General features: G+C 45.4%; 1 protein-coding gene across 3 annotated transcripts; it reads right to left on the bottom strand.

The window, feature by feature from the left end:
- Positions 1–3,271: 3,271 nt before the first annotated feature.
- Positions 3,272–17,089, bottom strand: LOC119043757 (histone-lysine N-methyltransferase PRDM9-like). 3 transcript variants are annotated; one of them, XM_053669271.1, is made up of 9 exons: positions 17,006–17,089; positions 15,930–16,040; positions 12,738–12,894; positions 11,991–12,092; positions 11,520–11,791; positions 11,020–11,087; positions 8,922–9,115; positions 6,376–6,762; positions 3,272–4,338 (listed from the first exon to the last, which is right to left on the bottom strand). In XM_053669271.1, exons 2-9 carry the CDS (start codon positions 15,954–15,956, stop codon positions 4,250–4,252), a joined length of 1,296 nt encoding a protein of 431 aa, XP_053525246.1. In that variant the 5' UTR covers positions 15,957–16,040; positions 17,006–17,089; the 3' UTR covers positions 3,272–4,249. The 3 variants fall into 3 exon arrangements, with proteins under 3 accessions (XP_053525246.1, XP_053525247.1, XP_053525245.1); XM_053669272.1 differs by having other exon boundaries at positions 4,245–4,947; XM_053669270.1 differs by lacking the exon at positions 3,272–4,338 and having other exon boundaries at positions 5,126–6,762.
- Between the last annotated feature and the right edge of the window lie 6,174 nt (positions 17,090–23,263).

Raw genomic sequence — 23,263 nt, forward strand, 5'->3', positions numbered from 1 at the left:
GGAAACTGAAGGAGGGTGTCAAAGACATGTGGAAGGGAAAGAGTATGCTGAGGAAGTCAGACGGGGCTCAGTACCGTTTTTAAAGGAAACTGCAGGTGTACCCATGTGTGTGATGAACAGAAAGCTCTAACTTGCTGTGTTAATTGGTGTGCCTTCTGGATTATGGAATAATAGGTGGTTTTATTTTCTATATTTCCCAAACTCACTTTTTAAAAACAATAACTGCATATCATCAGGGAAAAAAGTTCCCATCAAGTGTGAGTCTGCAAAGGAAGATCTTAAGATGCAGATTTCAAAATGTTAGTTTTCTTCAGGTGATGAGATTAACAATCTCTTACTGTAAAAAATTATTTAAAAAACTTTCCTTAATAACTATTAAGAAGTCTGATATTTGAAGACAGCATCTATGGATAACATACCACCCAAGGACAGCTCTCAGAGGCTGGGTCAGGAACTTTCCAGAGCAGTTAGGACCGAGGCCAGACCAGGGTCTGGGTGTCAAGACAAATCTGCCGAATGTCAGAAAGGCTAACATGCCCCAGCTTGGAAGGCAGTGAGCTGCTCTGTGTTCGTGGCTGACCATTCTGGCAAGTAACCCCCTCAACAGCCCAGCTATGGTCCCCAAGCCAGCCCACAGCCCCCTTATCTGGGTGGCAGACCATCAGAACATAAAGCAGGTGGGACTGGCCACAGCTGCAGTGACCACTGTAGTCAGAGTCAAATGTGTGATGGAAGCATTTGGCCCTTGTGTCCTGTCGCCTCAGCCACTGATGTTCTTTTTGATGAAGGACTATTGACCTACCCTATCCAGGTCAATCACACTGTCATGTGGAGGAGTTGGGAAGCCAGCAGGTGCAGCTAGCATGGCCTCGGAGGCATACCGGGTGTCATGGGGACACGACAGTAACCTCAGCTGCCTGTCAAGGGCAAGAGGCTCATATCCAACAGATGTCAGGCTACACTCACTCCTTGGAGCCTCCACTTCAAAACAAGGATGGAGGCTGCCAGTCACTGGCAGGTGGGAGGGAGGGGTGTGTAAACACCCAGCTCCCTGCACAAAGTGGTCTGAGACCGTGTGAACTATGCTAGCAAGGCTGAAACACAAGGGCTTGTTTATGACTTAGGTTTTAGAGCTGCACACCATTTTCGCAACAAAGATCGGTTGTGTGAAGGAGGAACTGTACAAGGTCAGGGGTGACAGCATGTGGATTTGGGGGACAACTTGGAGGCTGGCAGCTAAATTAGGAATGTGGTTTGCTGCTGAAAGGGAGGGAGAGGGAACAGACCTGTCTACACATCTCTTTAAAAAATATATTGTATTTATTTATTCTTAGAGAGGGGGAAAGGAAGGAGAAAGAGTGGGAGAGAAACATCAGTGTATGGTTGCCTCTTCTGTGTCCCCTACTGGGGACCTGGCCTGCAACCCAGGCATGTGCCCTGACTGGGAATTGAACCAGTGAACCTTTGCTTCACAGGCCCATGCTCAATCTACTGAACTATACCAGCCAGGGCTGTCTACTCATCTTGAATCACAAAGCCTTCTGGGAGAGCTCCAGGGTCTGTCTTGGTGGGGGGTCGTGGTGACCATCACCTGGCAGCCAGCCTGTGGGTTCCCACCCCACTGTATTTCAGTGGCAGCCATGATGTCAGCATTACACCAGGACTCTGCCCCCTCTCCTGAGGCCCATGCTGAAAGCCACAGAATATTTCATTTATGATGTTCTCTCTGGGCTGTGGTGGTGGGGGGAGAAATGGAGAAAAGAAACAAAACCCAAGAAATACACCATCCTCTAAAAAAGCATAAAAGAAAATAATAGTGGACTTTTATTGTTGGGAACTGCTCTGCCTGGTTTCAAGAATTGTAACTGCTTAAGGCTGAGTGTGTGACCAACGAGATATGAGCCACTGAGGGGACAAGGTTTGTCTCTGGCAGCAGATGCTGCCCCTGCTCCAACACCCTGCCCCCAATGAATGATTAAAGATGTATGATGGGTAAGACTCTTCACAGTGAGGAGCAACCTAAGCCAGACTCGATCACTTGGGAGGCCACCATGGAAGGACTTGGGGGGCTGCGACAAAGAGGGAGTGATACACCATCCCCCCCCCCCCCCGCCACCGCCCCAGCTGTTCTGACATAGCCCAGTCCCAATGTCCTCTGGGAGAAGCGCTTCCTGGCTCTAATCCCCTTAAGCCTGAAAACCTGTGACAGGGAAGATTGTGCAACCTTTTACCAGCTAGTGCAGGACCCAGTGTAATCTGGCAAGAGAAAGAATTCTTAACAATCCTGTGAAGCCTGCTTTGCTAAGAATGCTTTTAGTTAAATGTTTTTATTTTCCCTCAGTTTTACAGCCTTTTAGTTGATACACCCTGATTTAGGAGAAGCCCTAATGGTTCTTTTTATATTATCTACTGTTTACTGCCTATCCATGATTAATAAGGTGTACCTGAATTCCTGTGTGTGTGTGGGGGGAACAATAAAAGCCTGTCTAGGCAAAGGGTAGGCAGCACTCTCCCCTAGCGTGTCCTGCCCCTTTTTCCCCACAGGATTCAGTGGTCCGTGAGAATTTGTCTTGATCATCCATAACTCCGTGGGCACTGCTGGTCAGTGCATGTGTCAATTTATTATTGAAATCCATGTAGCTTATGTAGATACTCTTCTTCACAAGCCTGGCACTGGAAGGACAGAAAGGTCCTGATTTCAGGTCATGGGGGTGGGTGTCCCCCTTTGGTGAACCCACTCCAGCAGGAACAAGGTGGATCATGCTTAGGTCTCCATCATGCAGGAGAGGGTATGATGAGGTCCTCACTAATTGTTCACCATCTCTCTGTATTGAACTCAGTTCTGGTTCTAAGAAAAGGGTGACTTCTGGGAGCTGTTAGCACCCCTCCTTATGCAGATGCAGATGTTTACCCTGTTCTCACCCTCAGTCTTGCTGGACTCCCACCCATTGGGTCCATGGGAATTTGGTGCTCTTGGTCCATTATGGACACTGGCTGCGAATGGGTGGCCAGGAATGACCAATATTGTGCATGTCCATTATCTCATCAGGCTTCACTTCACAAACAAAAGTTTAAAGATCAAATAAGTACTAATTTCAAGATTGTGTCAGTGATGTATGAAGCCCTGTGCAGCCCAGGTACAAGGAAAGTGCATTACAGAAGCTTCTGTGTTGTGGGCTCCATGAATGACAGATGCAGATAGGGTGCATCTGTCACAAGAGAAACTCGATTCTTCTTGTCAATGCAGGAAAGGATTACAGATCAGCAAGTGTGTTAGCATGCAAGCAAATTTTATTAGTGATACATTCTCATGGAAGAGGACAGGTCTTGCTGAGGTAGGGGTGAAAGGCAAGAGCTTGGGTGGCCAGGGCACCAGGTCCTCTGTCCTGAGGACTTACATAGTTGGTGGGATGGAGGGGGAGGGAAGAAGTTACATATTGATTGACGGGTAAAAGTGGTGCCAGCTTCCATGGGGGACTGACTACCCAAATGTAGGTGGGGGTTATTAGCCTGAATCCTTATCTTGCTTCAGATCCCATTTGGTCATCTTGTAATGTAGATACATGACAGAATTAAAGTTAAGGCAATTACCCAGTTACCTATGGGCTTTTTGGTAAGCACTAGGGACCCTCTCATAAATCAGATAGTGACCAGAGGCAATTAGCCAAATTTGAGTTACAGGTCCTTCCTTGATTTCTGTGGACCCCCTCCCATCTTCTAGGCCTTGGGATGAATAGTTTCAAAGCCTGTTTCCCAGAAGGTGGAAATGATACCTAGGATTTTAACATGTTAGCATGGTGTTTCTTGTGATACTGGATAATCTGGCAATAGAATGGAACCAGGCTCAAGACTGCTGAGTTAGTGGGAGAGACATGTCCTCCTTGTTTTTCCTGCCTTGGCTCACCATCTATCCTAACACACCAGTGGAGGCACATGCTGTTCCCAGTGTCAGCTCTCAGCAAGGGGTAGCCAAGGTTCTTGTTCCACAGGTCACTCTCTACCACCTGCCTGTGTTGAAGAGGCTCTGAAGGTGCACAGGGTCAATGGGAGGGTGGTGACCTGGAGGGGAGTGAGTCTCCCACCTCAGGTCATCTTCTTGGGGAATCTGAGTCTATATGGCTAGAGAAGTAGGGTCTGCTCAAATTCTCAATTTGGCTACAGACTCCTACCCTGTCCTTATTTTCCTTTGTCCAGCACTAAAGACCCAGAAGGCATGGGCACTGAAGGCTGTTCAGCAGGACTTGTGATCTCAGCGATCCTCTTGCCAGATTCTTTCCGTGCTCACTCCAGTTTGAGTGTCAAACTCAAAGGCTGGAGTTCCCATTTCCATGGTACAGACTAGGAGGCAGGCAGAGAGAAGTTGAGAATCATGCCTTACATCACACAGCTGCAGAAGACAGAGCTGAGACTCACACTAAGAACTGATGTGGAAACTGTACACTGTTCACCAGAAAATACTGACCCTGAAGGGACTGCAAGGGCAGTGAGGAAGACAAGGTGTACATACTGAGCCTGGTTCACATACATGCAGAAGCATACATTTCTGTCATTGACGTCTGAGGCTCCAGAGGTTGCAGGAAACCAGAAGAGCCAAGAGAAGCCAAGGGAGGAGGGCAGGGAGCCTCTTAGGAGAAAAGGCTTCACTTTCCAAGAGTCCGGGGAATGTGTCTCTCTCAAGTCCCTCTTTCTGGGTAGAAACCGAAGTAGAGTGACTAAAGACTTATGCATTTGCAGGAGTTGAATTTCTGTGGCTAAGTATGAGTTCTTGGTGGCTCTTCTGGAACTCTCTGCTTTCAGTGATGGGGGGAATGAGAGATGTGGGCTTCATATTTGTATGAAGACAAAACATTTTAGAAAAGGATGTCAAAAGCCATGAAGGAGATTGGTTTTGAAATCCCCATATATCACTCATGGAACTGTATCTCCATCTCATCTCTTGTCATAAACCTGGAAGATTTGTTTAACCAGTTACTTGTATAGTAATTGCAATCTTGGAGAAAGTAAGAGGCCATAGACTTCCTATGGCTATTGATATGCAAATTAATGCTCCCAACTCACTCAGTCCACCTGCAAACATAGTGTTTCTCCCGAGTGTGTCCTCTGGTGTGCAATGAGATATGACTTACATGTAAAGCCCCTCTCACACTCCCTGCAAACATAGGGCTTCTCCCCCGAGTGTGTCCTCTGGTGTCTGATGAGATATGTCTTGCATGTAAAGCCTCTCTCACACTCCCTGCAAACATAGGGCTTCTCCCCCGAGTGTGTCCTCTGGTGTCTGATGAGATATGACTTGCATGTAAAGCCTCGTCTCACACTCCCTGCAAACATAGGGCTTCTCCCCTGAGTGTGTCCTCTGGTGTGCGATGAGATATGACTTGCATGTAAAGCCTCGTCCACAATCCCTGCAAACATAGGGCTTTTCCCCTGAGTGTGTCCTCTGGTGTCTGATGAGATATGACTTGCATGCAAAGCCTCTCTCACACTCCCTGCAAACATAGGGCTTTTCCCCAGAGTGTGTCCTCTGGTGTCTGATGATATCTGACTTCCATGCAAAGCTTCGTCCACACTCCCTGCAAACATAGGGCTTCTCCCCTGAGTGTGTCCTCTGGTGTGTGATGAGAGCTGACTTCCATGCAAAGCCTCGTCCACACTCCCTACAAACATAGGGCTTTTCCCCTGAGTGTGTCCTGTGGTGTGTGATGAGAGCTGACTTGCATGCAAAGCCTCGTCCACACTCCCTGCAAACATAGGGCTTCTCCCCTGAGTGTGTCCTCTGGTGTCTGATGAGAGCTGACTTGCATGTAAAGCCTCGTCCACACTCCCTGCAAACATAGGGCTTCTCCCCTGAGTGTGTCCTCTGGTGTGTGATGAGATTTGACTTGCATGTAAAGCCTCTCTCACACTCCCTGCAAACATAGGGCTTCTCCCCTGAGTGTGTCCTCTGGTGTCTGATGAGATCTGACTTGCATGTAAAGCTTTGTCCACACTCCCTGCAAACATAGGGCTTTTCCCCTGAGTGTGTCCTGTGGTGTATGATGAGACCTGACTTCCATGTAAAGCCTCGTCCACACTCCCTGCAAACATAGGGCTTTTCCCCAGAGTGTGTCCTCTGGTGTGTGATGAGAGCCGACTTGCATGCAAAGCCTCGTCCACACTCCCTGCAAACATAGGGCTTTTCCCCTGAGTGTGTCCTGTGGTGTCTGATGAGATTTGACTTGCATGTAAAGCCTCGTCCACATTCCCTGCAAACATAGGGCTTCTCCCCTGAGTGTGTCCTCCAGCCTCTGATGAGATGTGACCCGTCACTGAAGCCTTGCCAACACCCTCCGTGCTCGATTCTTACAATTCTTAACACCCCCGCGTTCACAAACTTGCCTGTGCCCTCTGGACTGTCCTTCTGACGTCTGTGGGGTTCTTCCTCCATCATTCTCTCATGCTCATTAGAGCTCCTCATTTGTTCTTTGGAAGGTTGGAAAGAGGATCTTGAGATTCTCTTTTGACTGGTCCTCTTAAGCAAAGGTTTGGACCTCTCTTTAGCCTCTTGACCTTCAGTTTTATCATTCCAGTTGTATTTATTAGTATGTTGGTGCTGCTGATTCTGATCCTCTGGGCCAAGTTTCTCTACTTGGAGGTGTTTTCTTGCAGGTGTTCCCAGGAGAATCTGACAGGGATGACTGAGTTTCATGTGTTGACTGAGGAATTTCTGACTGGAGAAGGCCAGAGAGCAGGAGGGACATGGGTGAACCTCTGGCTTTGGTTCCGCTGAAAGAGAAAGGTTTGGTCAGGGCAGATGTTGATGAGAATGCCTGGACCATATGATTAGTCTCCTGTTAAGACCTGCCTCATGAATTATTCTTACTGTGGTGACAACACAAGCTCTTTATCCCTCAAAGTGTCCACTTGCAGTTTATTTTCCTTGTTATTGCTTGCAGTGCCTTTTCTTCAGAAATCTAGAAAGCCCACACCAAGGGTGTTTTCTAATACTACCCAGGCTAGGGGCTTTCAAGGATCATGAGAAGCCACTTCACTCCCTGTGTGGATGGAACTGTAGTGACCTTTTCCATCTATCAGTATCTTCTAAGTCATGTTAAAGAGGAAAACCACAGGCCCCAACTAGGAATTGCTTCTCTCTGGTTTCCAAGACAGTAAAACAAAATGTCCTTCCTGCCCTTTCTCATGCAGCTCAGTGTTCAAGTGGCAGCCTGTGAAGCAAAGAGTTGCAGGTTCAATTCTCAGTCAGGGTGCATGCCCGGGTTGTGGGCCAGGTCTCCAGTAGGGGGCGTGTGAGACGCAACCAGGCATTGATGTTTTCCTCTCTTTCTCCCTCTTCCCCTCTAAAAATAAATAAAATCTTTTTAAAAAGCCCTTCCTCAAGCCTCACACCAGATATTCATGCTTCATTTCATTCAGCTTTAGCCCATTTCAAATACACTGAGAACTCCTGTTTCAAAATATTTCTCCAACCACAATTCTTACACGCCTCACTCCTGTTCCTCTCTGGCCAATCTACCATTGTCTCTCACTTGGAGATGAAGTAACCTCCTCGGGGATTCCCCACTGGAGTTTATTTTCTAAAAATTAACAGCATAATCGGAACAGAGAACACACCACCCAACAGCTGACGACTGCACACTTGCACTCAGGAAAGTCCCCAGTGTCTCAACTCGGATCATCGTCACTGCATTTCCAGGTTGCTAGGCATCTATCTGAACTCCCTTCTTACACTCAATGCTGAGCCGAGACCTGAGTGACCCTCTGCCAATTCAACACCCCACCTTTTTTCTTCCCTGCACTAGCTGCTCCCTCTGCCTGGGATCCTTTGCCTGCAGTATTTCTGTAAATGTTGTATCTGGAGAGAGCCCTTCCCAGACCACCTGCCACACTGCACCTTCCCTCACACTGATCCCCAGGCAATGGTCCTGGAGTAGTTTTCTCCAAAGCACTAACTGCTCTGTAGTGTTATGCACATGCAAGCACGTGTGTCTGGGTTTCCGTCCTTCACCCGTCAGCTCCTCAAGAGCAGGGATTCTGATCCTCACGTTTATCTGTATTTCCAGGTCCCAGGACGCTGTACACCACAGTAGGATTTCACATGATAATTCACTGAAATGATGAACGAATGTGCCCTGCCTGAATGGTGTGGCTTGGTGGGTTGGGTGTTTTCTGAAAACTGAAAGGTTAAAAATTCAATAACATTCAGGGCACATGCCAGGGTTGTGGGCCAGTTGGGGGTGTGCCATAGACAAGTGATTAATGTTTCCCTTGCACAATGATTTTTTTTCTCCCTTTTTTCCACTCTCTGTAAAAATAAATAAAACTTTGTTTTAAAAGATTTCATTTATGTATTTGTTTATTTTCAGAAAAGGGGGAAGGGAGGGAGAGGCAGAGAAACATCACTGTGTGGTTGCCTCTCACATGCCCTGAACTGGGGCCCTGCCCGAAACCCAGACATGTGCCCCAACTGGGAATCAGCCTGGCAACCCTTTGGTTCACAGGCCGGCACTCAGTCCTCTGAGCCATACCTGCCAGGGCAAAATCTTTACAAAATAATGAATGCCTATATGCAAAAATGTTCCATTTACAAGTATGGAGAAAAATTAAGAAAAAACAGCAAGAAAAGTTTCAGAAAAACTACCTTGTTTAAAACAGGTTAGGACTTTGAAAACTTTTCTTTTTTGCCTTTCAGTCTTTCAGGCCAATATGTGGTTGTGTATTTTGTTTATGAAATATTTTTAAAAATACAAATTATAAAAATTTTGCCTAAGAGTCAAAGGCATATGAATGAATTATGAAGTTCTGAAGCATGTGATTGGAAACTTTACTGACTTTAGAGTGGATTTTACTCTACTTCAGAGTTGGATCATGAATATTCCTATGAAGAATTCTCTTTTCTCTCTGTTTTGAAGAACAGTGGTGCCCACCTCTCCCAGCTGTGAACTGTCTCTTCCACTTGCTGCCCCACTTGCTGCCCAGCTCCTGGCCATACTCGTCCCCGCACCAGACCAGCAGCTCACAGCCCGGCCTGATGACCCGGCAGGTTCGGTAGAAAATCTGCCCGTGGTATTGAAAGGCCACCAGGTTCTGCTCTTCATCATCCCGGGCACAGTTCACATACCTGGGATTGAGGCAGAGGAAGGGAAAGAAAACCATGGTGATGAGTTCCCACTACCTGTGACATCCCTGTCCAGCTCCATCCTCACTGATTCTTAAGACCCTCAGGCTCTGGTGTTGCCCACTGCTCCTAATGCTCTCAGGGAACCTTCTCTTCAGTGTCTGAGCATCTGTCAGCGTGTCATGTGAATGCCCACCTAAAGTTCTGCTTGCAGTGTTCATCCTGCCTATTACTATTTTCTAACACCCAGTTCTAGACTTAACTTCCAACCTGATTGGCCATAATATCCAGTGATCTCTGGCTTCTCCAAACTCCAAATCAAGTTGTCTCACGCCACAGAACCCGGTGCTTGATCTAGGGCTCTGCTTCTAAATTAACTCACTAATTATCCAGTACTCAGCCCACATCTGTTTTCTCTTGAGAGCCCCTTTTCCAACTCCCCTACACTTTATTTAGGGTACCATTCGCTTGCCTGCCCAAGGTTACCATAGAAAATTGAATGTCTTTTTGTCTTGTTACAATAAAAGAGAACAATAGTAGTTGATTCACATTCTGTTATCCCTGATTAAAAAAAAAACCCCCTCTCAGGAAAGGGGCCCATGACCATTCCTCTGCAGGCCTCAGAACCCAGCTCTAGTTAGCAGTGAGGATGGGATGGTTTGCTGCCCTCACAGGTTTAGGCCACCCTTGGTTTGTGCTATCTTGACACTGTGCACTTGGAAATTACAGTTAAATGTTTCTAAAAGCAATTGATTTTAGTCTGTCTGCAAGAAGTTTTTCATAAGGATATGGGTTGTGTGATCTGTTTAAGTAATGTTATATTCCTTCACCTCAACTGGATTATAGTAAGTGCTTAGTTAATGTTCATTTGATAAATTAAAGTGTAATCCAGTGTCCCTGGTGAATCTAGGCTCTTCAAGGACCTTTCCAGCACCCACATTGTGTCTGGCAGAGAGCTTTATATTTTGAGGACATATGCTATACTTTCTTCCTCAAAGTTTCCTGAAATGAAAGAACAATGGATAGAGAAAAAGAGGGAAAAAAGGATTAAAGCAGACCATTGAGGGGGCATGATGAGAGGAAAAGATATATGGACTTGTGGGCTGTGGGGGCAACTTTCCTCACAAGTCACCCCAGCCACCACGGATGAGAGTAAACAAGACTGAGACATGATGTGATCTGCTTGGGAAGGAGAGGTGGCCAGTTTCTCAGGGGAAAAAGGTGTTGAGCTCCCTCCTCCAGGGGCTTTATTGGGTTGTAATACACAGGAATACAGGGAGGCAAGGATCGAACAGTAGATAGCATTTCAAAGAAATCTGAGGGCTTTGAATGAGTCACAGACTGTTGGGAACAGAGTTTTAGGTTTTCCTACTTGAATCCTTAACATATGAATGAAAGCACTCTTAGCAGAGCAGATTTCACATGTTTATCAGGAAGTTTTATGATGCCAGATATTTCCCAAGGACAAAGGAGCTGCACCCTTCCCCATCAGGTATTCAGGCTTAAGGGGATTAGAGCCAGAAAGCCCTTTTTCCAGAGAACATTGGAACTTGGGCTTTGTCAATGCTGGGGTGGGGGGTGGGGGGGAGAGTCCATTGCTCCCTGTCCCACCCCACCAAGTTCTTCCATGAAGGCCTCCCAGGTGATTGAGTCTGGCTTGGGTTGCCCCCTGTTGTGAGAGGTCTTACCCAGCATTGACTTCCAACCAAGCTTTGGGGACAGGGAGAGGAAACTGAGGCAGCGTTTGCTACCAGAGACAAGATTTGTCTCCTGCAACTCGCATTCCAAAGGTCATCCCTCTCCCTTAGCCCCAAGGGGTCGAGATACAATTCCTAGAACCAGGCAGAGCGGTCTACAACACTAGGGGATGAGTGTCCCCTCTGGCGGCCAGAGACTGTTGACCTCACCTCATCCAGTTGGCCCAGGCTCTGTCCTTTCCATCCACATACTCATAGCAGTTTCTCCCTTTGGCGATCTGTGTTTCAGAAAAGAAGTTAAAGGCCTTTTATTTATTTCGTGGGGAATAAATAAATTCCAAAGAATAAATAAATAGTCAAAGGAATTATTTTACTTCACTGTCATCAAAGCTCACTCAGCCTACATGGGGATTCAACTGCCAGTTGTGACCACATATTTTTCTTACTCGTTGCCCACAATTCCGAGTCTATCTGTCCAATCAGAGCAAGAGGCCCAGAGGGAGGAGCCGCTCTGTTGTGCCTACACCACTTTGCTCCCACTTATCCTCTGATCCTTCAACAGGAGCTCTGTGTTCATGGAAAGTCCAGTCAGTACACAGAGCTGACCATATTGTCCCCTCCATGTCTAGCATGTAGGAGGTGAGGTCCCTCCAGGCCTCAGAAGGAATGTGGGAAGCCAGAGGACAGTGGAAGAGGTAAAGACTTCTCACCAGCCAGGAGTATCTGCTCTTGGCTGCCTCTTCATCTTCTGTGATGTGTCCTTCATAAGGGCCAAAGTGCAGACCCACTGGCAAATCAACTGCCTCATTCCACACTCCAAGCCCAGCCTCAGGGATACAGGATGGCCCGATTCTCAACCCAGGGGGCAGGGTGAGGGCTGAACGGTGGGGATGCCCCTTGTCCACTGCACGGTCCTTTACAAATGTAGGGGGCCCATGCACAGCACAGCTGTTGATGAAGAAGTTCTGACACTTCTCACAATCTGGAGGAGAGAGCAACAGGGGTTAGGGAAGGTGTAGTGCATGTTCCTGGACACAAAGAGCTTCAGAGGGAGTGCAGCACTGACATCACTGAGACTCAATCCTGTACTCCAGGTCACTAGAGGAAGGGAATGATTTGGGGACCAAAGGACTAGATGAAATTGCTGCATTGTAACTTGCTTCTTAGTGAGGGTCACTTACAAAGGTAGACATCATCCTGGGGCTCGGTGACCTCTTGGTACACACAGTCCTTTCTCTCTTGTAGGCTGTACATCTTCACGTCCATCTCCTTTCTCCTGAGTTCTAAGTTGGAGAATAGCAGGTGAGCGAGGTTGGTGGGGTCTGGAGTATAACTTCCCATTTTGTCATAAACACACAATCTCCTCCCATCAAAGTAGCACCTGTCCTTTGCATACTCTAGTATTTTACTCAGTTAACTGTTGCTTCAGAAGATTAAGACTCCACACTAACTACAGATGACTGATTCAATTGTAGTTTCCAGATCTTCCCAGTTCCAGGTTTAACTTGCCAACCTATAATTATTCGTAAAATGTGTACTGAGTACACTTTGTGTCAGGCATTGAGTAAAGGCCTGGGCACTCAACACCAATAAAGAATGGTTGCTGTTATCACAGATTTAGTGGACAAGTTGTATGTGTCACCTGTTTTTAATTCAATTTAATGTTTTCAAAGAATATGAGTAATGTTTCCTTATCTTCAGTTTTCACATTAGCATTCAGGAACTCAGAAAATTTATATAGGATTTGCCCAAATCCTATAAATGAAGCTATACCTATTTTTGTAGGTTAGCTCCATTGCTAACCAGTCTCAGCTTAGGCCAGGTTAACTCCAGGCTCATCCAAGGTCCACCCCATGGACCTAGGCCATACTTATTAGATTTTTGGTAGGACTTAGAGGAACTAAAGTTTCCAAAGTATTTTCTCTTACCTGATTTTTGTCTAGTGTGCTGTCCAAAGGCACATGCTTCTTCAGAAAGGGGCACTGGTTTCTGGGCATGCTCTGAGTCACTTGCAGTCATCAAATTTGACATTCCTGTCAATTCCTTCAAACTGTACTCATTGCTTAATGGCACCCTGGATGTTGCCTTTAATATAAGAGCCACACATTAAGACATAACATGTCTTTAATGTTGTAAGGCCTATGATACATTTTACATGCATGTCTTTAATACCTCAACCCTTGGAAATACCTAGGGAGTATGAATATTAGAGGGGATAGGGCCAATGTGGGTAATGAATCCAAGATTAGAACCCATGCCTTATGGCTCTTTTCTTTCAACTGTCTCTATAATAATGAGAGTGAAGGATAAGGCTGTACCAGTAGCTAGTTGTCTTCAGTTTCCTCATATATAACTCCCTAACTTTTTGTGTTATAGTGAACATGCAATGAAATATTGTTGACCAAAGTGCCCTGTGAGTTGTGTAATACAGTATGAATGTGAGATGACAGTCTCCATATCAATTTACCCCTCAGGTCTCTCCATATTTCACATCTCACAGAAATTACCTTCAGTGTTCATCGATCATCTTCTAGTTTAATTAGTAATTGTGAAATCATCCATTCAGCAAACATTTGGGGGCCTTCAAGGGTCCTGATCTGTACCTGTGACCTCTGAGAAGTCTCAGGTATGAACCAGGCCCTCAAAGAGCTCACAATGCAGGGTTAGGCAGGCTGAACAAATGATTCTACACAGGATGAGAGTGGTCTCATTAGAATTCAAGAGAAAGAAGCTGTTACTTCGCCCTATTAGAAATGGCATTTGAAATCAGTTCCAGATAGATGAATTTCTGTTGGATAGTGTATAAACCATATGAAGACCTCAAGTCATTTTATTATTTGCTGTTTCTCAATCATCAAACCTGAAGCCCCTCAGGGGTGGGAGATGCTGTCTTTGATTAGAGTGGGAGGCTGTGATCCTGGACATTTTACATTCTTCTTCACCTGGGACCATCCACTGCACCAACTACCTACACATCGTACACTTTCCTTAGTAAGAGAGTCTTAGTGCATCTCTCATTTCCGCATAGCATAGAACTTTGGTTAAAAGCACCAGTCAGATGAATGATGTAATGACATATGGGTAAGACAATGTACACTTGAGAAAGCAATGAAAATTTTACTTTTAAAATTTCTTTATTTTGTTGAGAGGGGGAAGAGAGGGAGAAAGAGAGGAAGAGAAGCATCAATGTGAGAGAGAAACACTGACCGGTTGCCTCTCACACACACCACAATTGGGAACCTGGCCCACATCCCAGGCATGTGCCCTGTCTGGGAATCAAAGCAGGAGTCTTTTCATTTTCCAAGATGACACCCAAGTGAGTCATGCTGGTGAGGGTAAAACTATGAAAGTTTTAATGAGTTTGTAAGTGATTTAGAGAAGAAACTATGGGTTAGATTGCACTATGACTGATACTGTGATCTTAGACATATAGTCAAAATACTTCTATGTCTGAAAGCTCACTTCCCTCATCATAAATGATGACAGTTATATAGCACATGCCTCACTGTGTTGTTGTACTGTTTAAATGCGCTTCTTCACACAGAATTCTTAGTCTGAAACACTGTGAGAATGAAACAAATGGTAGTTACTTCTGTTGCTGTAGTTATTAACTATTAAGATGATGAGCCCTGACTGGTGTGGCTCAGTGGACTGAGTGCTGGCCTGGGTACTGAAAGATCACCAGTTCCATTCCTGGTCAGGGCACATGCCAGGTTGTGGACCAGGTCTCCCATTTGGGGTTGTGTGAGAGGCAACCTATTCATGTTTCTCTCACACGTTTCTCCCCCTCTCTTACTCCCTCCTTTCCCCTCTCTATGAATAAATTGATAAGTAAAATCTTTTAGAAAATGATAATATTGGACAATGTGTGGAGGGGACCAGGAAAGGAAGGCAGCAGTTCCTAAGATACTTTCTGCATTTTCCTACTCTTACCTGTCTTTCTATCCATGAAAAACAATTTTTTGTCCACAGGATTTGGAAATACTCACCTTCTGGTGTTTACTCTGTGCCCTTCTGAATCATTAACCTTTTGCCTGAACCTAATCAAAACCTTTGTCCTGAAACCTCGCAAGAAGGTTTCACTGAAAGATGATGAAAATCAGTGTTTTGCTTGGTAAAAGTTTCCAAAATCTGGAGATTCTTATTAGGGACACAGAATTCTGAATGAGAGTAGTCCAAGAACAATCCCAGGGGGATTGGAAAATGTTTTCTGAAGTTTCATTAAGGCCTAGGCTTCTATTGGGGTCATCCACTAATTTCATTGGAATGATAAGAAAAACAGACAAAGTATAATCTACACTTCATCCTATGTTTATAAAGCATCTATGACATTTATTAAAAAATAAATTGGCCTCTTCTGACAAAAATGTAATAAAAGTAACTGCACGGAAACTCCATGTCTTCAACATAACCCTTTCTACATCTTGTTTTCTTCATTCAAACTGGCCTTGTCCAGGCTAAGGGCACCACGACCCTCTCGCCTCCTTTCTCTGGTATCCTCCCCCCTGTGCACATACTGGCCATCCACGCCCTTCCTTATCATTACACTCTGGTTGGCATCCACAGTCTGATGAGCACAGAAACAATTACAATCAAGTTGAAGATCACACCTTAACTTCAGCTGTGTTTCGACCCCAAACCCATGAAAGTGGGTCCTACCAACCAAACACTCATGATACTGGACAGAATGGCACCATGGCCCACATCAGGAAATGATTCAGTGATCACCCACTCCGGTCCCTGGCCTTCCTTCAGCTCCTGTAATCACCGTGGTTAACACTGCTTCCCCTCCGTCTCCTGCAGGTCATTGGGCAGCCAGGTGTCGGAACACCCCTCACCGGCCAGACCTGCCTCCCTCTCTTGTGATGACAACTCTTCTGAATTAGTTATTTCTTGTTCACTTGTATATTCTTATACATCTACTTCTTATTAATATATCTATAATTATGTTGCACACTGGAAAGTTTACAGGAATAGCCCCCCACTGTACAGTTCACTGTTCTGCATCTTGCTTGTTTTCTGGACAAGCAAACCCTGCTCCCTGGTTAACTCCTGAGATGCAGCCTGACCTAAACCAGGGCCGTGTCAGGAGGGCAGCTCAGGCGCCTCCTGCCCCTCACCTCGCCGCCTTGGAGCCCATTCGTCATCAGAGTCCTCAGGGTCCTCCTCCTGGAGTTCGGTGGCCTGCCTGTGGTGGTGACACAGGAAAGCTGGTCTCGGGGCCCTGAGACCTGGAAAGAGACAAAACCTTTGTCCTGAAAGCAAAGAGCCTGGAGGAGAAACAAGTACCAGGAAGCCCTGGATGGGAGAGTAAAACGAGCTGCTGAGAGCCCCGCACTGTCAGCGCCAGCCCTGCTGTGACGCGACCAAGCAAATTCTCCCATCGGTGTCCAGGCAGGAGGGACCTGCAGGCGCATGGAGCCGCCTGAGCCAGAGCCAGCCCAGCGGCCTGGCGGGTTCCCCAGGCCCCTGGGCCCAGCCCCTGCACGGTACCGAGGCGGGTGAGCACCTGGAAGTTCCTCCTCTGGTTCTGGTACCGGCCTCTCTCCCGGTTGGCAGGGCGCCCAGACAGGGGGACCGAGGACCTGGACGGGCCGAGGCGCCGTGGCGGGGCCTTTGTTCCCGCCCTTCCCTCCACGCGCCGCCTCAGCGCAGGCTCCTCAGGCCCGGAAACGCGCTTTCCCCGGGGAGGGGCCCGGAGGTGCACCCGGGGGTCCGGAGAAGCCCGCAAGAGACGCAGGCGCGTCCCCGGCAGACCGCCGTCTCTCAGGCTGACGGGCTCGGGGTCCCTGAGACCCGATCCTGCGTCTTCCGGGCTGAGGACACTGAGGTCTGGGGGGAGGGTCAGACCCTGCGGCTGAGGAGATTCGGGGCGTCTCATCGAGGGGCTTCAGGGTCCCCACCACCGAGTTAGTTGCGAGGACGAGGCATTTAGCGTCCCTGAGTTTGGGGAGATTCGGTCTTTCCGGGCGAGCTGCAGGTTGGGGGCCCCGAGCCGAGGGGAACTGGGGTTTTCGGGCTGTTTGGGGCTCTAGGCGTTGGGGTCAGGAGATGTGGGTCCTCCGGGTTGGCGGACATGGGCCCCTCGATGCTGCAGGGGTTTGGGGCCCCTCAGGATGAGGGCATCTGGGGTCTCTTAGGCTGGACTTTGGAGGTCAGGGACTAAGGGCTCCACGTGGTAAGGCTCCCCGCTTACCGGTCAGTCTCCTGGGGTCCTTGCCGCGCTGCCCACCTCGATGGAGCGTCCTCTCCGAACCCTGGGCCACCCGCCCTCGGAAGCAGGGAGGGTGCTTTCGGCGGGATGCTGGTGTGGATAGTCACGTGGGAGCAATCCGCCAATCAGTGCCGTGATCCCAGGGCCCTGCCGGCCAGTGGGCGGTCAGAAGAAGCTGAAAGGGTGAGCCAAGGGGCGTTGGAAGACACGCCTCACTCCGCGGGGATTGGCTACTCTGGGTCCCCCTCCCCCCTCCAGCACCTCTCTCACAGCCTCTCACAGCCTCTGCAATGGGTAAGGGGTTGGCTGGTGTGGGAACCCGACCCGCAGGAGCTGGAAGCTCTGAGCTCCGTCTCTAGGGTGGACGTGGCCCTCCCGCCGCCTGACAGAGTATCTTTGTTCCACTAGACTGTGGTCAGGATCCCCAACTTTCCTCTAGGCCCGTCCTTGCCTTCCCTTATCATACCCACTTTTGTAAGATATGCATGACCAGTGAGCGCATGGTCAAGACTGCATTGCATTCGGTGGAAACTTAAGTCAGTAAATTCTGACCACGCTATTCACAGACACAAAATAAGTCTCAGAGGGCTCAAAGATTTAAATGCAACAAATGACAGAATAAGTACACTGGAAAACACACTGTGAGAATTTCACATCTCAAACAAGTGGTGTTATGAGTAATATGTCTGCTTAAGTAACTCAGGTGCAAACACAATTCAGAAATAGGAAGACAAGATAAAAACAAACAAAACTAAATAAGTTTTTTAAATGCTGAAAAAACCTCCAAGTATTTTGCAAAAAAATAACACATCAAGTTTGAGGACAGGGTCCATAGAGCAGGGTCAGCGTAGCTGCTACTGGCTTTCAGGGGAGAAAGTGGGAAGAGTGTTTCTGGTCCATACCTCACTTTTGAGCACGTAAATATAACTTAATTTCCATGAACTGGAACTGTGCCAACTAACTGTAATTATTACTGAGAAACTGCATAAAGAGAAACTTCACTAAAGTGGAGCTGGGGGTCAGTGGGGGTGCTCCACATAGCACCACCCAGGGTCAATTACAGGAAAAATTGTCTGTCACAGGCCCAACATGAAGATGTACTGTGTGCTCCCAGCAGAAACCAACTCCCCAGCAACGCAGCCAGATAGAAGCCATTGTCACCCTGAACTGAGGATTTTCTGCACTGCACTTTCCTTTGAAATGACCCCTCCCAACTTCCTCCTTTCTCCCTGTAAAATAACGTTCCTCTCCTTTACTTGTGGAGCTTACCTATCTTTTGCTATAGCTTGCTTGTCCTAAGTTGCATTTTTTGTTACTCTTTCTGAATAAACCCCTTATCTGCTGGTAAAATAACTGACTGCTATATTTTTAAGGTCAACATAATTTGGTGGCCCATATGGGGATCCAGAGGACTCCTGAACTCTCTGAGGCTGATGAGCAAGCAGGTACAGTGTCCTTGCTCTGAAAGACTCAGGGAATGGTCTTTTGGTGCAGACTCTCTGGATCATTTCTAGACTAGCTATTCAGAAATAATATCCTCATACCCTCTGACCCAGAAGTTCCACTTTTCAATATTTTTCCCTAGTAGCCCTGGCCTGGTATCTCAGTTGGTTAGAGTGTCCTGCCTATATGCCAAGGTGGTCAGTTCATTCTCCAGTCAGGGGACATACAAGAAGCAATCAATGAATGAATGCATAAGTGGAACAACTCTATCTCTTTCAAATTAATAAATGAAAAAAATTTTACAGCATAAAAATCCCCTTAGTTATGCTTTCCTGTGTCGGAGATGAAGTATGTTTAAAATATTACAACCAACACTTACATAGTAACGTATAATTTTAAAGTTTTCAGTAGAAGAGAATTTGTTAATTTATGGTTTTGTCACACTGTGAAATATTACAGAACATTAAAAATGGGTGAGGATACATGGTATTTCATTAAAGAAATAAAACCTACTAAGGTGCTTCTAATGGATTGTAACATAGAATAGTTTCTAAGCAATGTTGTTATGTGAGAAAAGTATCCTGCAAAACAAACTGTGTTTAAAAAAAACCCAGGCAGAAGACATGTGCTGAAAGGAGACACAGGGACTAGTAGTAGCCACAGGGATCAGGGTCTGGGCAATGTGCAGGGGAGAACTTGCTTTTCCTTCATGTCATTTGGAACGTTGTGTCATTGTTGTGTCAGTTCTTTACTACTTTACTTAAAAGAAACCTATCTATGTATATTTTTATAGACAAAAGAATTAATAAGATTAGTAGTTGGTTATATATGTATGCATTTAAAATGACTCAGCAAAAATTCTGCACGTCTTCATTACATCCAGTGGCCCGTGCTGCCTTCTTTATCTGAATAGCACCTTGACCACCCAAAGTGTCCAACTTGCACCCAAAAGTCTACTCCAGCAGGAACATTTCCACAGTGCAAAATATACTGCCACACAGTTACTGTTTGTTTGAAAGATGCAAACTATTTATTATAAAAACAATGAATTTTATATTTCAGTTCTGGATCCAAGGTCATTTGCAGAAATGCAATTAAGAATATTACAAACCCTGACTAGTGTGGTTCAGCTTCTGTGTCTGGCATCTGGCAGCTACGGTTCATTGTCCAGCTTCCACTCTGACATCTGGCTGTGGAGTCTTGGTTATGGACCTGGGTCCTGTCTCTGAGGTCTGTGGCCCATGTTTGACTCTAGTTGGGTAGGGATATCAGATCTGGGGTCTCTTTGGGTGTGGCTTTGGGGTCTCTGGGTTTGTGTGTGGGGTCCATGTGCATGTCTATAAATGTAGTCATTAGCTCCAAGTTAATGCCAAGAGGAGTCCCAAAGTTGGGGTGTGGTGAAGAAGGAAACTTTAGTGCAAATACCTTGATTTTAATACAGAATGGCCATGAGTACAGAATGGTTGCTAAGAAGCTCAGTATTGTCACAGGTGAATTATGAAGCAGCATGCGGTGTATCAACTCAGTACTGCTGCTTCTCAGTTATGTAGCATCAGGGCTGTGAGGAGGCCTGAAGTGGGGCAGCCCTGAAGCAAACTCCCTCTCCTGCTGTGCTGCTTAAGGCTTCTTTGAATGACTTCTGGTCTAGACCTTTCATTTTCTTCGTGCTGGGCGGCATTTGCACAAGAAGAAGTGAAAATTGGAAAAGGAGCCCCTCTGAATGGTGAGATCAGGCTCTGGTGTTGTCACAACAACATACTAGATTATTATTATTTTTAAATTATGCCAAGGTTTCCTCTAGTATTTTGAAAGCACAACTGAGATGGCCTTTTTGTTGTTATTGTTGCCACTTACTTAAATTATATAGAAAAATAAAAATAATTGAAGATCCTACCCAAACAGGTAATAACTGCTATTATATTAAGTGCATATGCGTCTAAACCAGGTGGGGATGTGTGTGGTGTAATGGGCGGAGGAGGGCACAAAGGAAAAATTGGAAAAGTGTAATAGAATAACAATAAAAATAATGTAATAACAAAGTATATACCCTTCCAGACATCACTGCTTGCATATTTCCATTCTTCCACTTTCTCTGGGCTTACTTTATTATTCCAGGTTTGTAATATGATGCAAAGTTTGTGAATTTTCAGGCTTTTTTCTAATGTGTGGATTTATCAATACCTTTTACTAGTGTTTTTAATGTACAATTTTTATTATCATTCAGTTTAAATTCATTGTAATTTAATTTGTGAGTTATTTAGAAGTGAATTTTATCATGTTTAAACATAAGAACTTCTTAGTTATCTTTTATCACTGATTGTTAGATAAGCTGCAATGAGAAAAGAAACATACTTTATATAATTTCAATCCTTCGACATATTTTTCTGAAACTTGCTCCACAGTAGAATATGGTCAATGTAAAAATAACAACAACAAAACCCCCAAAAACTACAAGCTCTGTTCTGTGCTGCCATCCCTTGTTTATTTTGGGAATAACCCCTTCGTGCTGGTCAACAAGAAAAATGGTTGCTTCTGGTGGAATGTCAACGGCTGTTGATGGCAATGGTATTTAGAAGTGTATTTTACAATGTCCCAAGGTATGGACTGTCCAGTTACCTTGTGACTGATTTCTGGATGAGGGCAAAGGATGCAATAAATGTGTTTTAAGTGCCATTTGTTGGAACTTGCTTTACATTGTAATAGAGTCAGGTTTTTAGAAGTTCCAAGTGTGCTTGACAATCATTTATAATTCGCTTTGTTTGTTGCGGCTTCCTTTAACAATGAAGAAAATATAATCTTTTAAAAATAAATTTTAACCCAGCAGATTAAAAAAATAAAACTGCTATCATTTTATACCTAAAAATCGAAGGAGCCCTTTTGCCAATCCTCTAATACATGGCCCAAGTGTGCATCTCTGCTGTCATCTCTGGAATTTTGGGGAATAACATCTTAGTACAGGTCAGCAGGAAAAGTGGTTGATTATAGTCAAATATCAGTGACTGCTGATTTTTCTAAACTTTTTTATTGATTATGCCATTACATTTGTTCTATTCCCCCCTCCATTCCCCTCCACCCTGCATACCCCTCCCCCACCATTTCCCCCTTTAGTTCATGAACACATGTCTCAAATTCTTTAGATTCTGTATTTCCCCTACTATTCTTACCCTCCCCCTATCTAGTTTCTATCTACTGTCTATGCTACTTATTTTCTGTACCTTCTCCCCCCTTCTCCTCCTCCCACTCCCCTGTTGCTAACCCTCCATGTGATCTTCATTTCTATGGTTCTGCTCCTGATCTAGCTGTCCTCTTAGTTTGCTTTTGTTTTAGGTGTGGTTGTTACTAACTGTGAGTTTGCTGTCCTTTCACTGTTCATCTTTTTTATCTTCTTTTTCTTAGGTAAGTCTCTTTAACATTTCATATAATAAGGGCTTGGTGATGATGAACTCCTTGAATTTGGTCTTATCTGAGAAGCACTTTATCTGTCCTTCCATTCTAAATGAAAACTTTGCTGGGTAGAGCAATCTTGGTTGTAGGTCTTTGGTTTTCATGACTTGGAATACCTCTTTCCAGCCCCTTCTTGCCTATAAGGTCTCTTTTGAGAAATCAGCTGACAGTCTGACGGGAACTCCTTTGTAGGTGACTGTCCCCTTAGCTCTTGCTGCTTCTAGAATCCTCTCCTTCATTTTAATCTTGGCTAATGTAATGATGATGTGCCTTGGTGTGTTCCTTCTTGGGTCCAACTTCTTTGGGACTCTCTGAGCTTCCTGGATTTCCTGGAAGTGTATTTCCTTTGCCAGATTGGGGAAATTCTCCTTTATTATTTGTTCAAATAAGTTTTCCACTGGTGGCTGTGCCTTTCCCCCCTTCTGGTACCCCTATAATTCGGATGTTGGAACGTTTAAAGATGTCCCGGAGGTTCCTAAGCTTCTCCTCATTTTTCTGAATTCTTATTTCTTCATTCTTTTCTGTTTGATCATTTTTTTCTTCCTTCTGGTCCACTCCCTTGATTTGAGTCCCATTTTCCTTTCCATTACTATTGGTTTCCTTTGTATTACCATTCATTTCAATTAGTTTAGCTTCCATATGTTTCTCTAATTTGTGACTAAAATCAACCAGTTCTGTAAGGATCCTGATAACCAGTGTTTTGAACTGTGCATCTGAAAGCCTGGCTATTTCTTCATCGCTTAGATCTATCGGTTCTGGGGCTCTGAGTTGTCCTAGAGCCATTTTTGGTCTATTCGTGCCGTTAAGTAAGCGGAGCGAAGCCTTAGATGTTTACCAGGATGGGGCGACCCAGGTCGCTGGTTTGTGACGCTGTGTGTGGGGGCGTGGTCAGATTCTAGAACTCACCATCAAACATTCTGCTCTTTGAAAATGTGGACCTTTGTCATATTGTGAGTTCCTCGGATAACTACAAGGGACACAATTTTACTTACAAAATATTTCTGATTTCTAGAACGCCACTGCTCCAGGTCCTGAACTCATTTACGATGCTAAGAATCATGTTACTGTTGTATTTCATTATTAATCCACTTAAAACTAACACATTTTTAACTCTTCATGTTTTCATGGTTTATTCCAAGCTTTAACTATCTTTCATGTTTTATACAGCTAAACTAACATAAGGTTATTATTGCATGATATCTTATTTACCTTGACAAGTCATGAATGTCAACTTAAAGTTATTATAAAGAATACGACTTAATAAATTGTGTGGTAAATAACATGCAGAAATTAATGTCTTTTATATGTACAACGAATAATTTAAACATATAGTCAAAGAAAAGAACCCCTGGT

Source organism: Artibeus jamaicensis, unplaced genomic scaffold (genome assembly GCF_021234435.1).
Source record: "Artibeus jamaicensis isolate MK-2021 breed Jamaican fruit bat unplaced genomic scaffold, CSHL_Jam_final contig_519, whole genome shotgun sequence".
NCBI lineage: Eukaryota > Metazoa > Chordata > Mammalia > Chiroptera > Phyllostomidae > Artibeus > Artibeus jamaicensis.